The 17,076-nt window shown below is 34.6% G+C and overlaps 1 protein-coding gene across 3 annotated transcripts in view; it reads right to left on the bottom strand.

Moving 5' to 3' along the window:
- LOC118745642 (polycomb protein PHO) overlaps positions 1-17,076 on the bottom strand; it is a 189,190-nt gene that overhangs the window by 100,836 nt on the left and 71,278 nt on the right. For all 3 annotated transcript variants that reach the window (XR_004993674.1, XM_036479180.1, XM_036479179.1), the window contains one exon: positions 13,239-13,740. Coding sequence is in view for 2 of the 3 variants with exons in the window: in XM_036479180.1 (XP_036335073.1) it covers positions 13,239-13,449 (211 nt within the window). In the remaining variant the exon portion in view is untranslated. The remainder of the gene's footprint in view (positions 1-13,238; positions 13,741-17,076) is intronic.

The raw sequence follows: 17,076 nt of genomic DNA on the forward strand, positions 1-17,076 counted from the left end.
TGGAAAATTTAAAACCTAAATTTAACGATGGGTCAGCTAGGTTTACGTAAACCTAGCTGACCCACACATTTTTGCGAATTTCTCGGAAACCAAAGGAACACCTAAATTAGTTTTGGAGGCCCTAATTAACACCTAAAAGACACCTAATTCCTAGCTAATTTTTATTGATTTTTGGCGACTTGGGTCAGCTAGGTTTATGGACGTAGTAATAAGAGCTGTGCAGGCATATCCGAGACATATCGGATAAACCAAAACATGATTACCTGGTACACTGATGGCTCATTGACCGACGAGGGTAGCGGGGTAGGGGTAGTTGGACCGAGCATACGATACTCGCAACCCATGGGGAAACATATGTCTATTTTCCAGGCGCGGACTTTAATATCAAGCGAAACTACCGGAATCAGAACATCGCGATCTTGACTGACAGCCAAGCGGCTATCAAGGCCCTCAGATCTCACCAGGTAACATCTAAACTGGTGATGGAGTGCCTCGACAAGCTGAATAGTCTTGGTCTGACCAATCGGGTTTGGGTGCTCTGGATTCCGGGACATATTGGTATTAAAGGAAACGAGATTGCCGATAAACTAGCGAAGAAAGGTGCATCAACCACTTTCACCGGTCCAGAACCTCTCTGCGGCATGGGAAAAGGGGCACTCTCTAAACTAGTTCCGCTAGAGGAAGAAGCTCAGAGGAATCACTACTGGGATAATCTACCAGGTCTAGAGCAGTCCAAAGCACTTTTAGGAACATATAACCTAAAACGCTTCAAGGAATGTATGAGCTTATCAAAGAATAACTTAAGAATTGTTACAGGAATCCTGACAGGACACTACAGGCTGAACTATCACCTGACTAAACTGGGAATTTACTCGCATGAGCGATGCAGATTTTGCAGGAAGAAAAACGAGACTGCACAGCACATCTTAGATGAATGTCCTGCACTGATGCATAAATGCAAAAGGCACCTGGGTGAACATCTGATAACCAAAGGCGAAGTGAAATCCGTAGACTTAGGTTCTATACTAAAGTTTCTCTCGGATACTGGATTAATAGACACACTATAATCCATGAAGGGCGTACAATAGATCTTAAGGTCGCAGTGCTCTATCCCCAACAATAATAATAATAATAATAATAACCGCTGATACAGTACAGGTAGCAGTTTAAAATGGGCAACTGGGTAAACTTAATAAAGAAAACATATTCTCTGGCTAAATTAATAAGCCAGCCCGGATAACATACCCTACAAGAATTGTGTGATGGAAACTAAGACATTCTCATTTATCTTACTAACACATTTGCAAATGTTGCGTAGGTTAAAAAGAGACCAATATATAAGGTCATAAGTTGGAGGAAGACGGAAGATCACATGTACACAAATGTTTACATCAGATTTTTCACAGTGCCCTTTAGAATTTGATAGAAACTTGTAGGTAGCCAGTGACAGAAATCTCCATCAGTCTTGTCCATCAAATGATTTGTCAAATGATAGTCACTGTTCTTGCAGGGATAAAATCCCAAGCTTGATAAACATTTGGAGTTATAAAAGTTTTATAAAGCTCTACTTGTAATTAGGAAAACTGCCAAAAAAAATTATAAAATTGATTGATTGATTGATAAAAATAGAGAGGGAGTTATGGCTATGACAATAGAAACTAGAAAAAAGATACCACGTGTTGAAAGCAAAAAGGATCTAAAACCAAAAACAAATATAAGTACATTGCTAATCATAAAAAAATTTATGATTCGAAAAATAATTTTGAAATATTGTAAATTTTTTTTTTGGTTTTTTAAAGTTAAGGGTTTATTTACTTACAGTAACGAACAAAAGTATTAGCACAGTAAATTTTTCGCAATATAGGCAAAGTATTTTTTAGAAAAATTCCAAGTATGCAGTTTAATAATCCATTCAATTTTAGTTTATCAAAGTGCAGGTTTGAAGTCGCTTAAAAATCTGAATATAAAATTGCAAATTAGTATGCTGATTTATTGAATTTTCCTAAGTTTTTCACAAAGTTTACACATTTGATTTTTATGTATGTTGGTGTAGTATGAACTATGTTTTTATAAAAAATTATCGGAAATAAATTAAAAATTTTGCATATATGTAATGCGAAAATTGACTGTGCCAAAACTTTTGTTCGACACTGTACATATAAAAAAATACATACAGTAACTTCTCCCGTTACAATAGTAAAAAATATGTAATTTGCTTTGTAGTGCAATCTTGCGGTTCTTTAAATAAAAACAAGTAAGAAAGTCTAAGTTCGGCCGAACATTAAATACCCGGCGCAAGTATTAAATATATATTAAATAGATGGTAAGCCGGGGTGTATCAATTTTGAGTAAATTAGCGTCCCTCAATTTCGAAATATTGAAGTTTCAAGCATTTCTGAAATTTACCGTTATATGAGAAGCGGGCGTTATTTTAGTCCGAGTTTGGTACAAATTGGTAGAACGGTTACCGATATACTAATATGTGATCATAAGTGGGCGGTGCCACGCCCATTTTCCAAAATTTTACCATAAACGTATTTCTTGGTAAAGAATTGTTGCAAGCATCAATTTTGAATAAATTAGCTTCAATATTTACTGATTTATCGAAGATTTTGTATTTCTCTAAATTACCGTTATATGGGATGTGGGCGTGGTTATTGTCCGATTTTAAAAAGTTTCGGCGATTTTTTATGCTGTACCAAGGCCAACAACTGTGCCAAGTTTGGAAGAAATTGGTGCAGCAGTTACCAAGATATACACATGTAACCATAAGTGGGCGTGACTGCGCCCATTTTCCAAAAATTTATAATATTCTTATTTTTCGACTAAAATATCAATTTTGAGTGAATAATCTCCAGTAGATACTAAAATATCGCAGTTTTCGTATTTCTGAAAATAATCGTTATATGGGAAGTAGGCGTGGTTAAAGTCCGATTTCGCCCATTTTCAATACCAACCTACCTTGGATTAAGGGAAACCTACATACCAAATTTCGTTGAGATATCTCAATTTTTGCTCGAGTTATCGTGTACACGGACAGACGGACAGACGGACGGACAGACAGACATGGCTTAATCGATTTCTTTTTTCATCCTGATCATTTATGTATACATTTGTCTATATCTATCTCGATTCGTTTTGGCTGTTACAAACAACTGTTATGTGAACAAAATTAATATACCCTTGTGCACAAGTGCGCTCGGGTATAAAAATAGATATCAGAAATTAATTTTTCGTATCAAAAAACTCCCAAGCACAGGTTTGTATTAAAAAAAATATATCCGTAACACTTTATTAAATATTAATCTGCATATTTTATCAATTCGTCGGAATATGTTTTTATGTATGTTACCGCGTAACTTTGGACTACGTTATCCGTTTTCTATAATTCTTTTTGAAAGGAAAGGTGGTTCCTCAGAGGTAGTCTCCTACTAATTGAGTGTAGATCCGATAATTGGGCCATGAAGAAAATAACGGCACTCTTAAATTTATATATGAGAATAGAAGTCGGTTTTGTTTTTTTGTTTAAATTTTACTCCAGTGTCCACAGCTTCTATAAAAGAGTCATAGGCCATATTTTTTTGTTAGTTCAATTGTGGAACATTTGTATGAACTGCTTCGGCTAATACTTCGGCTTTTGTTCTCTTTTTATATCGAGGCTAAGTGCATTGTTCGATGGGGTGATATCATTGCCAAACATGATAGTACTTTGTTTGCCATCAATAAACACTAACTTGACGGAGTTACAGTATTAAACATTGATGCGAGCCTCAAAAGCTTTGAATAATATTTGCGAGTATGGCTTTTAGTTTTTACCCCTCAGGTAGGCGGCAGGCCTATAGAAAATATTTCTTAATCAATAATTTTTCAAATACTTTTCGTTCGACACCTATATTATAATACATACTTTATCTTATTAACTTAATTGAATTAAATTTTCGAAATTGGTGGCAACTCGACTTAAAAATATTTTCAGTAGTAAGCCTTCTTAAACCTTTTTAATTTGATACCCATAGTGCAATATTTAATTTATCTTATCAATTTCATTTAATTAAATTTTGAAACAGGTGGCAACCCCCCTCAAAAATATTTTCGCCTGTAAGCCTTCATAACCTTTTTTTTTTGACACCCATATTGCAATATCTAATTGATGTAATTAATTTACTTATATTGAAATTTTTAAACAGGTGGACACTCTCTATTTTTTCTGGTTTTAACCATCCGGATATTATAAAAAACAAACCAAAAAAATAAAAATATTCAAATCGGTCAAGCTGTTTTCGAGTCTTAGCGAGGCTAACGGACAGCAATTCATTTTTATACCTTTCATGAGCATGAAATGGTATTATAACTTTGGTCCGATGTTTGTAAGTACCAGAACAAAAAGAGAGAGACCCATTAAAATGTATACTTATATGATCAGAACGTCGAGCTGAGTCGATTTAGCCATGTCCGTCTGTCCGTCTGTCTGTCTGTTTGTATGCAATCTAGTCTCTCAGTTTTCGAGATATCCGGATCAAATTTGGTAGGTGGGTGTATTTTTATAATGTATTAATCATTTGTCAGAACCGGAAGAATCGGACCACTATAACATATAGCTCCCATACAACTGATTGTTCAGATATGAGATTTTTCGTTATAACTTCTGCATTTATGCAGCTACGAACATGAAATTTTGCAGTACTTGCACCCATTATCAACAGAATACTTACAGTGAAAATTACAAAGATCGGGTCACTATAACCTATAGCTCCCATACAACTGATTGTTCAGATATAAAATTTTTCGTTGTAACTCCTCCATTTATATAGCTAGGAACATGAAATTCCGCACTGTTTTCAATAATTATTAACAGAAAACTTACGGTGAAAATTAAAAAGATCGGGTAACTATAACCTATAGCTCCCATACAACTGATTGTTCAGATATGAGATTTTTCGTTATAATTCATCCATTTATGTAGCTAGGACCATGAAATTTCGCGCTGTTTTCACTCATTATCAACAGAAGACTTACAGTGAAAATAACAAAAATCGGGTCACTATAACCTGTAGCCCCCATACAACTGATTGTTCAGATATGAGGTCTTTTATCATAACTCCTCCATTTATGCAGCTAGGAACATGAAATTTCGCACCATTTTTGCTCATTATCAACGGAATACTTACAGTGCAAATAACAAGGATCGGGTGACTATAACATATATGTATCTTCCATACATCTGATTGTTCAGATATGGGATTTTACTGCAAAACTCCTTTATTTGAACAGCTAAAACCGATAAATTTCGTAAGATATTTTATAAATAATAATACAAAGTCTACTGAGAAAATCGTCAAAATCTATGCTGTATAAGCTTTATCTCCTATACCACTGATTGTTCAGATACCAGTTTTTGCGATATATCTTCTTTATGTAGGAAACTAAACCCAATAAATTGTGTTACCGGTTTACATACCGATCACATAGCAGTGAAAATCACTTAGATTGGTGCCATATAAAGTATATCTTCCATACCTCTGATTGTTTAGATGCGATTTTTTATATAAGTATGTAACTCCTCTATCGATGTATGCAGATGTATTCAAAAGCAGTAATCTGTCAAAGTAAAATTTGCAGATGTTCATGAAAGGTATGAAGCCTTCGGCATAGCCGAAGACAGCGCTGCTCTTACTTGTTATATATAAGATATCTTCTTTAAAAAATGCGCATGCTCGAAATTGACTTTAGAGCTATGGTCTGGAGGAATTTTTTTCTTAGGATTTTATGAAGAATCGGAATATGCTAGGAACAATGTCGAAAAAAATCGATCCATACAAATTGACCCGCCCTAGTAAACACATATTTTTGTTTTACTTGTATAAAATGCGATTTTTTAGTTTTAAATGTTATTTAAGTTAACTTCTTTATTATGTTATGAAGAATTTATTTTAAATGTTAAAAGACTGAAAAATAGCCTTAGCAATTCAGCAGCTGTATAACTATAGAAATTATTTTATCTTTATTTTATCTTTCGTTTGACACTTATGTATGTATGTACATCGTGAAGAAAAATAAATATGAAATATACATACATTCTACATAATAAATTTTATTTCCACATTTGAAGTACATTTGATAAACAACCTTTGAAATTGATTTGATAATTAACAATATTCTCAAATGGAGATCAAACTCCCCTCTTTTTGTTGAGAAAGCTGTAATTTTCAAATCAATATCAAATCATTTTCAAACGTTTGACATGTGAGAAAAGGCCTTGATTTCAAATAATTCTCAAATATATATAAAACCTAATTGTTGCTGGGAAAGAACTGCGGAGGTGTCGTGCCGTTGGTTGGCCCCAATCTACGCAAGCTGCGTAAGATAAGGGTACATTCCGAGGGGTCGCAGGGTCGTCAAGGTGGTGTTCATCCCGAAGGCCGGAAGAAGCTCTCATGTTGCCCTCAAGGACTTCAGGCCAATTAGTTAGTTGACATGCACATAAGGAGTATGATTCCTCAAGATCGCCTATCTACAGCATGCTTATTGTAAAGGAAGATCGGTAGATCCCACTCTGCATACAACTGTGAGGTGGATAGAGGAAGCCTTCACAAGGACTTTGCCGTAGGAGCCTTCCTCCATATCGAGGGGCTTTTAATAATGTCCTGCCGGACGCAATAGTTAAATCGCTTGATAAGCTTGGGGTTGAGGTCAGTCTCATTAGGCTCATCGAAAACTTACTGCGTGACAGAACTGTCATGGCCGTCTGGGGCAGCGCCTGTTTGCCTCGCATGGTGAGCAGGGGCACCCCGCAGGGAGGTGTTCTCTCACCTCTACTCTGAATCGTCGTGGTGAACGAGCTATTAGTGGAGCTGGAGAAACACGGCTGTCGGGTAATTGCCTATGTAGGCGATGTTGCACTCCTTGCTAAAGGTAAATACCAGAACACGCTGTATGAACTGACCCAACGGTACCTTAAAGTTGTTACTAACTGGACTGCCAAAAGTGGCCTCGCCGTCAACCCCAGTAAGACAGAACTGGTCGTATTCACAAGAAAATAAAATCCTACAGGAAAGTGAAGCTCATCTCCATTAACCTCGAAAGAGACCCCAGATCATGACCCAGAGTCAGTTTTGGAGCCATCAGTGAAGATTCGATAATGTGTGAGTCCGGTCTCAGTGATGGAATCAAACCAGCATTCAGTCTCAGGGAACTGAACATTATAGCATCTCTTCAACAAAGATAATGGTGGCGTACTATACTGTAGCATTGAAAAGACACAAGTGCTTAAATCTCTGCCGCCAGAACTTTTCGCCGCGCTTCACTCATTGTCATACCAGCATCCGGTTCTTTTTAGTCTGCAGGTGGCCTTTAAGGCTTCCCCACGTATAAAAACACAAAGTGACGGTAAATGCAGCAGTGCGTCAAGAGCACTATACACCACTCAAAAAAATTTAAGTTAAATAAAGAGGCCATCAAGAAACCATTTTGGTGCTTTATATCCAAACCAGATAAATTTTCGTGGGCCCCCATTTACAACTCATGGACCCCCATATTTTTTTCGAGTCTTCCGTGGACCCCTGGGGGTCCACCTGGGCCACTTTGGGAATCACTGCATTAGACGAACAGCGATAAGCTGGTCTCTAATGATAGTGTTTTACAAATTAGTTGAACAGTGCCAAACTGGTCGCTAATTTATCAAAATAATACCTACGATTTGATGTTATTTAATTCCTGTGTAAATAATTGAATCGATGAAGCGATCCACGTTTTTTTAAATAAACCGCATTATATTTTCTGCATAATAATTTTATAATTTGAGATTGAACCATGCAATGTAACGTTAATAACGTCCGTCACGCTAGCTGACCCACTACTCCAAAAACCGATAAAAATTATTCAGGAATTAGAAACTATTTAGGTGTTATTTAGGGCCTCCAAAATTAATTTAAATACTCACTCGGTTTCCGAGAAAATCGCAAAAGTTTATGGGTCAGCCAACGTGACGTCACGCCAGCCCCACTAAATTTCGTCGCACTCTGGTAAATATTATTCAGGAATTAGGTATAGTATAGTGTTTTTAAAAATTAGTTTCAGTGCACACTCAGTTTTCGAAATATTCAATCAAATTCTGAGATAGGTCAATCTTCCATTCAGGTGTCGATGTCAGCTGACACGACCTATCTTTATTATTGTGGCTTGTTAACATTTTATTTTTAATATTTTTATTGAGCTTTGTACCACGATTGTTTAAAAAATTTAAAAATATTAAAAATAAAATGTTAACAAGCCACAATAACATTGACAAATACATAGTTTAGGAAGAGCCTGCCTGAAACTATACAAAAAAGCAAATAAGCAAATGGATGTATAGAATTGACAACAACAACCACGCTGTCGAGTTTAAATAGCGGCAAATCAGCTGCACTTGATAGTAGTTGGTTGAATAAGGAAAATGAATTAGCAACAAGAGTTTACGGGATGTACATAGCTCAGTGGTTAACGCTTCTGACTTTGAACATCGAATTCGCAGGTTCGATCCCTGCTGAAGTCTAGAAAAAGAAGTCTGATGAGGAGATGTGGTGATCTCCGAAATAGTGCTATAATTTCTACCGCTTAGACTTTGTTGCTTTTTCAATTTTTCCTAATAAACAATCGTGGTACAAAGCTCAATAAAAATATTAAGAATATCCAGTATGTTCTCTTTAGATTTCTTCAATATCTTCCCTTAAAAAAAGTAAATAAAACCCGTGGGTGTTATTTTCTTTCGCTTTATTTTGCAGGACCATCCCAATTATAATTTTGTATTTAAATCTGCAAGCCCATATTTACACACAATGAAATTATATATTTTAAACATCGCTCTAATTGCATAATTATAAATCCAGTACAAAAGTCTTGGAAGCAGCCGTCACAACCAAGACAGGTCTTTCTTCTATGACTTTTGCATGGTAAGAGCTCTCTTAAAACAGAGTGGTTATTTCTTTTATAATCATAACCTAATTTAAAAGAACTCAAAAAATCTAAAAATTACTTGTTGCAAAACTATAAATCCAAAAAAAATCCCAACGAAAATGAATAAAACATGAAAATATGTCTTTCTAATACTCTATTTGTGCTCCATTGACTTTGATTAACTGAAATACGGGCTTCCTCATACGTAGACATAATGTCTTCAGTAAAGCAGCAGCCAGTTTATGTCACTCTTGCAAAATCGCCAATTTAAGCCATATAACGTTTTCAAAATGGCGATTATCAGCATAAACTGTCTTCGCCAGCATTCCCCACGCATTCTCCATTGGATTGAGATAACGAGAGCACAAAGGTTCGAATATTGCTGCTTTCCAAGCAGCATTTTGTCTCCCTGCTTCTATGAATTGCAGCATTGTCGTGTTGAAAAACGCATTGTCTTTCATTGCACTCAATAATTGGTTTCAGATGTTATTACACCCTACAAAATCACATTTCCGCGACCGAAGTTCCGCCGGTAAAAAATGCATCGTTCTCGCCGTAAATGGTTCTAGTATCCATTCAATAGATTTGTACCATCCAGATTGATTTCTTTTCGTCTGAAAAGATAATCTAAACCAACTTCTTAATTCTTAATTTTAAGGTAAAATAACCATTTTAACAACTTGGAGAATTCTGTCAATTGCCATGCTTTTGCTAGCGAAATCCTCTCGAGCAGCTTTAGGATGTAGCAAAAGATGCGGAACCGTGATTATTTCACCATACTCGAGGTGCTAGTAACGTTTTAAGGCCCTCCAAATTGTTTGACGACCAACGGGATCTGAACATTTTGCTGTTAACTTGTGGCCAATTGTGATGAATTAATCTATACATAGTATAAAGGAATGTCGAGATTATTTGTACGCGGATTTTGACGAGATTTTCTCTAATATACTTTGTATCGACAGGAGAGTGACCTTTTTTACTTAGAATTTTAATAGGGTCGCCACCTCTCTAAAAAACTATAAGATCCGCACCGTTCGTTGGATTACAAAACATGAGGTGTCAAATGAAAGGCATGGGCCTCTAGAAGAATACAAATGTTTAATTTTTTTGAATAGGGTTACCACCTGTTGATAAAATTACTATATACAATCATAATAAGCGTAGGCATCAGTTCGGTACAGTCGCAGTCAAACGTTAAGGCTTGGCTTCTAGATGTGCAATAGTGGATTATTTTTCTGAGTAGGGTTGCTACCTAATAAAAAGTAAAACGATTTTCCCCGTTCGTTGGATTACAAAATGAGATATCAAATGAAAAGGCATGGCCTTCGCATGTACAAAAACTTTAATTTTTTTGAGCAGGGTTGCCACTTATTTTTAAATTACTATCTTCTATACATAGTTTAAAAGCATGTCGAGATTCTTTGAACACGCTATTCTCTAAAACTACTGAACGGATTTAGATGAGATTTTTTAAGTATAATCTGTATTGATAGGAATATTATCTTTAGTACTTTAAATTAGTATAGGGTTGTTACCTCTCTAAAATATTGTAAGATCCTCACTGTTCGTTGGATTACAAGATAGGTGTCAAATAAAAGGGCTCGGCGTTTAGATGTTCAATAATGTATTACTTTTTGAGGAGGGTTGCCACTTTTTAAAAATTAGAAGATATTCACCGTTTGTTGAACTAAAAACTGAGGTACCAAGTGAAAGGATATGGCCTCTACATTTGAAATAAGTTTTTTTTTGAATTGGGGCTGCCACCTATTTAAAATTTATGTATGTATAATACTCGAAGGCAATTTTTCTTAATGACTTTAGATTTTAGGTGTCAAATGAAAAGGCTTGACCTTCAGATTTGCAGTAAGGTTTTATTTTTCGAAGGGGGTTGCCACCTGTGCGAAAAATTAAAAAAATGTGGGTTGTTCGTTAGATTACAAGAAATGAGGTGTCAAATGAAAGAGCTTGGTCTCCAGATGCGCAATTATATATTATTTTTTTAGTAGGGTTGCAACCTGTTTAGTTGTCAATCACACCTTATTTAATATCTACACACTAGCGCATACGAGGCCGGCTAGTACCTTATAAATTACAAAACCGATTAGAAAGTTAATGATCGCAAAGTAAAAATAACGCAGTTTACAAAAAAACAAGTTTCTGCATATTAACCAATTCTCTATATCCCTATGTTATTCGACGCATTGAATGCGAATCCGGGTCATTTGAGGGTGAAATAGGACAAAAAATGTATTCAATAAAAAATAAAATATTTTGCTTTTGTTGTCGCTGAATCCGAATATGGAGGTGCCTTCATTCCTCACCCCAAGGTCGAATTCAAACAATTTTATTGAATTTTCAGGTTTATTCAATGAATTTTTCCCTACTTGACCTTCAAATGACCTCGAACCTGATGTGATGGAGGCTAACAATCCTCGGATTCGCATTCAGGGCGTCGAATAACATAGGGATATAGAGGTTTGGTTCAATATGCAGAAACTTTTTTTTTGTAAACCTGTGTAATTAATGTACCTTTTATTTGAAGTATGTACATAAAGTTCTATCGAGCCACATTTTTTGTTTGTCCATAGCTAAACGGTTGGTATTCTAGTCTTATGCAAAAATTTTCACTTCACATTTGACATCAGCAAGGCCGAAGAAAATAAACAAAAAAAGCTATTTTAAGCGCCCGCTTTTGGACACAAATTGTTCGTATTTAAATTTAGAATTTTTGCAGGAACTTAAGAGCACATCTCAAGGCTTATATAAACAACTAGAAGAACATAATTGGTTTGGAATTTGGCCTCTCAGTTAAATCAGCCCGTGCGTCATCCATATCACAATATTCTCATCGTACATACATATAGAGCATTTAAATTATGACCCTGAGGCTGACGTGAGTCGCATAACATGGAGATATAGGGAATAGGTTCAATATGCAGAAACTTTTATTATTTTGTAAACTGCGTTATATTTAGTTTGACATCATCAATTTTCTAATCGGTTTTGTAGTTTATAAGATATTAATACGTATTTTAAACTCTTATATTCTTCTTTGTTTTTTACTTGGCATGTTTGAAATCAGCGTAAAAAGTTCTATTGATTTGCATTGTTGGCTTTTTAATAGGTAAACGGTTGGTATTCTTATAAGCTCCAAAAGCATATTTATAAGCTAAAAAACAACAAAAACATTAATATAATGCCTTATAGTAAATGGATACAATAAATCAATACAATTACATTTGGTGATCAGCTGTTCGCATGGAAAACGAAACAAAAATGCCAATATGTTGGCAAATTCATTTTCATTATTTTGACATTTTCCGTCAAATATGACCTAATGAAATCCAGGCATATGAAAAGACATGCAGTATGGAGGAGAAAAATCGTATTACCACGCATGGATACATACCTTTGGGCATTCTTTCGTTGAGGCCCTAAAAACTTTGAAATCGCTCCAGGGTTTTATCCGTGTTTTTCAATATAATTCAAATATCACAGGATTTTGAGTACTATAGCTTAGCCAAGCAACAGCGTTAACCCGGATTAAGAACTATAGTCAATATGAATTAACACCTACAACTAATTTTCAAAATTAAAGAGAGTTGCGGACATTTTCGGTTACAAAACCGTAAAAATTGGCAGCTATTTTTTATTGCAAATTTGGTGGTCGCCGTAGTAGCCTGGTTAGAGGGGCGTACAACGACTAACTAAGACCCAGGTTTCATACCTGGTTTGGAAAACGTCCAAAAGATATGGAGTTTTTAAAGCTACTTTTAATTTATTTCTATTTGTTTACTTTGGTTTATTGTTTTTTTAGTTGTGTGTTTATTTTTTTATTTCGTATTTTTATTTTGTTAAACATATATTATTGTTTGATATATTTTTTTAGAATATTTTGTTTAATCTTATTCATTTTGTTTAAATTTTAGTATTATTGTTAAATCTTAGGCACTTATTTTGCGTAATTTTATTGTTTTTTTAATCAACACATTATGTTTATTTTTTTTAAGTTTATTTAATTAGTTTTAAGATAATTAAGGTTTTCCGAAACAAATATGTATTATATTAATAAACATATAAAAGAAATGAAAAAGTTAATAAAGTATTTGTGGCGGGCGTGGACTCACATCCCACGACCACAAGGAAAAAATATTTGCTGCGGCCGTTAGTCCGCAATAGTGCCGTTTGTCAGAGAACGATTAATTGCGCTGTTAATCCGGATTAACGTTGTCGTCAGTCTATGCTTTTTGGAATTATATTCTGCATATATGTAGATAATAATTTATATTTAAAAACTTATTTACCATCCTCGATATTTTGCAGCAAAATTTCCTGGCGATGTTTTCTTTTCGTATCACCCTCATCTTCGTATGGATCACCTCTGACTAGAATTCCAAATTGTGGATATCCAACACCGACCGTTGCTATATTAATATTTGCAAAGTGATCACTTTCGATTGCTTCTTCCATTGAATCCGCTGGTTCCACATCACACAATATATTTGACTGAGACATCCTGGCGAGAAGTATGTGACTATAGCCGTTTGAATTTTTCTTGCTCTTTAATCAGTAGTTGTTTTTGGAAAACCCTTGCGTGGTGTGATATCTTTGTAAGGTATGGTGAGTTTCCTAGTCACCACAAATTGGTTTTATTGCTACTATTTCTTCCGCACTTCACATCATTAGATGTATGTACATCAACTATATCAGCGAATTTCCTTTGATGTTAGTCCTCTTATTAATACCATATAATTCCTGAGTAGTTCACTTAATAATCAGCATATCTTTGGTTGTTGTTACGAAATGCTAGTAAAATAATACATTTTTATAATATTTATGAAACACTTACATCCGCACTCAGAGTTGTTTAATGACTATTTAGTGTGTTCCTCAGTAATGATTCATTAACAGCATTTAATGAACATTAAACTAAAGTAAAGAACAACCATTACTTAACTTTTCAACGAATGAATGATTATGGATTTCGTTTGTTTCAATAATATTGAATTTCGTTAACGTTGCTGTAAAGTCGTTGTGGCCCAGTGAGCAGGGCACTGGCGTGCCGTTCTTGAGATTGGTTAGTAGTTTGGTTTGTCTTTTAGGGCCAGTTTTTCAGTGCACAACCGTGGTTTAAACTAAGTTTAAACGCCCGATCTGGCTGGTTTAAATTAAGATTAGCAAATCAAATGTCAGCCAGCAGTTCAATTTAAACGCAGTTTACTTAATCTAAACTTAAACTGGCACTGAAAAACTGGCCCTTAGCAAACAGTTTCTAACAATTTAATGTAATTAAAAAATTAGTTTCTTTTTAAAACAATAATATCACAAATCAAAAAAAAAATAAGTTAAACAAGAAAAAAATTAAATACGTCTCTAAAAATTTAAGAAAAAAAATAAATAAATAAAAAAAGGGAAAAGAAAATTTTCGTGACCCAGGACTCAAACTTGGATCTTTCGAATGGCAGGCCAGTGCTCTGCTCAATCAACCATTTCGACTGTTGAGGCAGCCCGCGCAAAATGATATAAATACTTATTTTTATATTTGATTTCAAACTGGAGGAAAAGAGTGAGTGATGCCACAAAAAACAGGGCCCCACTGTGGCCATACTGAAATTTTTCAATAACTAATAGGCCCATACGTTTTAACTCTTAGAGGAAACAATAATTAACAGATTTAACGATCATTAGTTAAGTGCCCGTTAGAGCTAATTTAATGAACTCGTTAGAGGAAACATTAATTATCAGATTTAACGATCATTAGTTAAGTTAGAGGTAATTTAATGAACGTTTCTGAGTGCGTTAGCTGAAAAAATACAATATTAACAAAAAATAATTAGTATGAGGTCAGTAATAGCAGTCGCAAGTAGTAGTATGTTACTGACACGAAATAATATATCTACCGAAAACAAAAAATATCTGCGCTACCCAAACAGGTTACTAGAACAACCGATATGAAAAAAGGAAGAAAAATGTTTTTACTGAGTCAAGTTTTCTCAAGTGGGCCACCCAAAGTTGACTTTTCGATTTTTTATATGTCATTGGCCGATTTTGAAAGTTAACATGGTGTACAATATTGACACCAACGCTTTTGAGCTAATTTTAAATTTTTCGACGAGTTATTTGCAAACAAATTTTTTTGCAGGCTTTACACTTTTTGCAATATTTGAGCAACCATTCATTCGATTTTTTGACGGCAATTAGAAAACTTATTGGGCAACAAAATAAAGTGGTCAGTTTGCAATATTTGTGGGCAACAAAGCAAAGTGGTCACTTTGTAATATTTCGATTTTGTTTTTACAACAATTTTTATTTTTATAATCAATTTAATTTTTTTTTACCAATTACTCACTTACTTTTTTCTAAGTATGTGAGAAGTTGGTAAAAAAAAATTAAATTGATTACAAAATTACAAATTTTTGTAAAAATCAAATCGAAATATTACAAACTGACCACTCTTGTTTTGTTGCCCAATAAGTTTTCTAATTGCCGTCAAAAAATCTCGAATGAATGGTTGCTGAAATATTGCGAAAAGCGTAAAAGCCTGCATAAAAATTTGTTTGTAAATAACTCGTCGAAAAATTAAAATTAGCGCAAAAGTTCAATATTGCACACCATGTTAACTTTCAAAATCGGCCAATGACATATTAAAAATCGACTCGTCGGGACTGACATCCGACCATGATAAATCTCCACAAATATACTGGTTATTTTTTGCTTATTAGTCTTTTAGCATTTATAATGAAATGAAATGCCTGTGACCAGAAACTTTTCAATATTCTTCGTATTTTTCTGTTAGGATTTTTTCAGAAATTCTTCGTGTTCTATTCTTCGAGATCATATTGAACTTTTAGAGAAGCTTTCGGGATTTTCCGTGTTCTAGTTTACGAGATTTTTTCGGGATTATTCGCGTTTACCTTATCAGGATTTTTTCGCGATTATTTGGGTTTCTTCGTGTTTAGTTTTCTGTGATTTTCAGACTTTTCGGTTTGCCTTGTTTAACTTTTTTGGTCGTTTCGGACTATTTTGGAGATATTTTGGGACTTTTCGCAAAAATTTAGGTTTAAAAGAATATTAATTTTTGTATAAGCTTTCCTTTTTATTAATGTCCGATAAGATAAAAAACAAAACAGAAAAGTTATTTTCTGTTCAAAAATACATCAACCAAACTGTGGCACTTATTTTTGCCATGTAAAATATACAGCAAATGCCATTGTTGTTGCAGCGGCTACTAAACCACGCAAATGCCGCAAAATCTTTTTGCTTTTCAGTTTCCTTACACAACATACTTCAATAAAGTGCTCAGCTTAGCGTTTAGCTTTTCTGACTTTGTACATCGATGATGTGGGTTTTATTGTTGACATCATCCACCATTGTCGATGGTATTGAGATTTCGAAAATGTTACTACGGCATTAATATACATACTGTTAAATGAAGTAACAAAATATTAAACACAGCTTGTACACAGTGACACCTGTCAACGCATATAAGAGCTAAATAAACTTGTCATTCCAATATCGGCATTCTCGTGTTTCATTACAGTTATGGGACCCACGCGGTTTTTAATTTCTGCAAAGTTTTATTAAAAATAAAGATGGCTTCAAAGGGAAGAGAAAATTATGAGGATTGGGCGTTCGCAGTAGAAAATTTCCTCATCCTGGAAGGAATGCAAAAGTGTATTAGTACGGAAGGAACAGACTTCGACGCCAAGGCAAAGGCGAAAATAATTTTAACCATTGATCCGGATCTCGTATAAACGTGCATATAAAGACTGAACCAAGCGCAAAAAACTTGTGGTTAAAATTAAAAAGAATGTTCGATGACACTGGATTCTCGTGAAAAATTAGTCTTTTATTTATTTATTTATTGCAGTCATATGAAACAGACGTTCCTTACAGACTAGAGATAAAAATTTAGCTACTTAGACGATACATGTAAAACATAAAGCACTCTACAGTTTCGAAATCAAAGAAAAAATAAATAAACTTTTTGGAAGAGAGAAATCAAGGTCGATAGAATTCGAGATCGTGTTAAATTCGTTTAAAGCTCTTGAAATAGGAGCATTTCTGGCATACTCCGTTTTAAAATTTCCTCCATAAAACGGCAGAGGACTGCGAAGATTCCTTAGAGGAACATTGAAGTTG

The sequence above is a fragment of the Rhagoletis pomonella genome, unplaced genomic scaffold (genome assembly GCF_013731165.1).
Source record: "Rhagoletis pomonella isolate Grant_MI unplaced genomic scaffold, Rhpom_1.0 Rhpom_scaffold_00009, whole genome shotgun sequence".
Lineage (NCBI taxonomy): Eukaryota > Metazoa > Arthropoda > Insecta > Diptera > Tephritidae > Rhagoletis > Rhagoletis pomonella.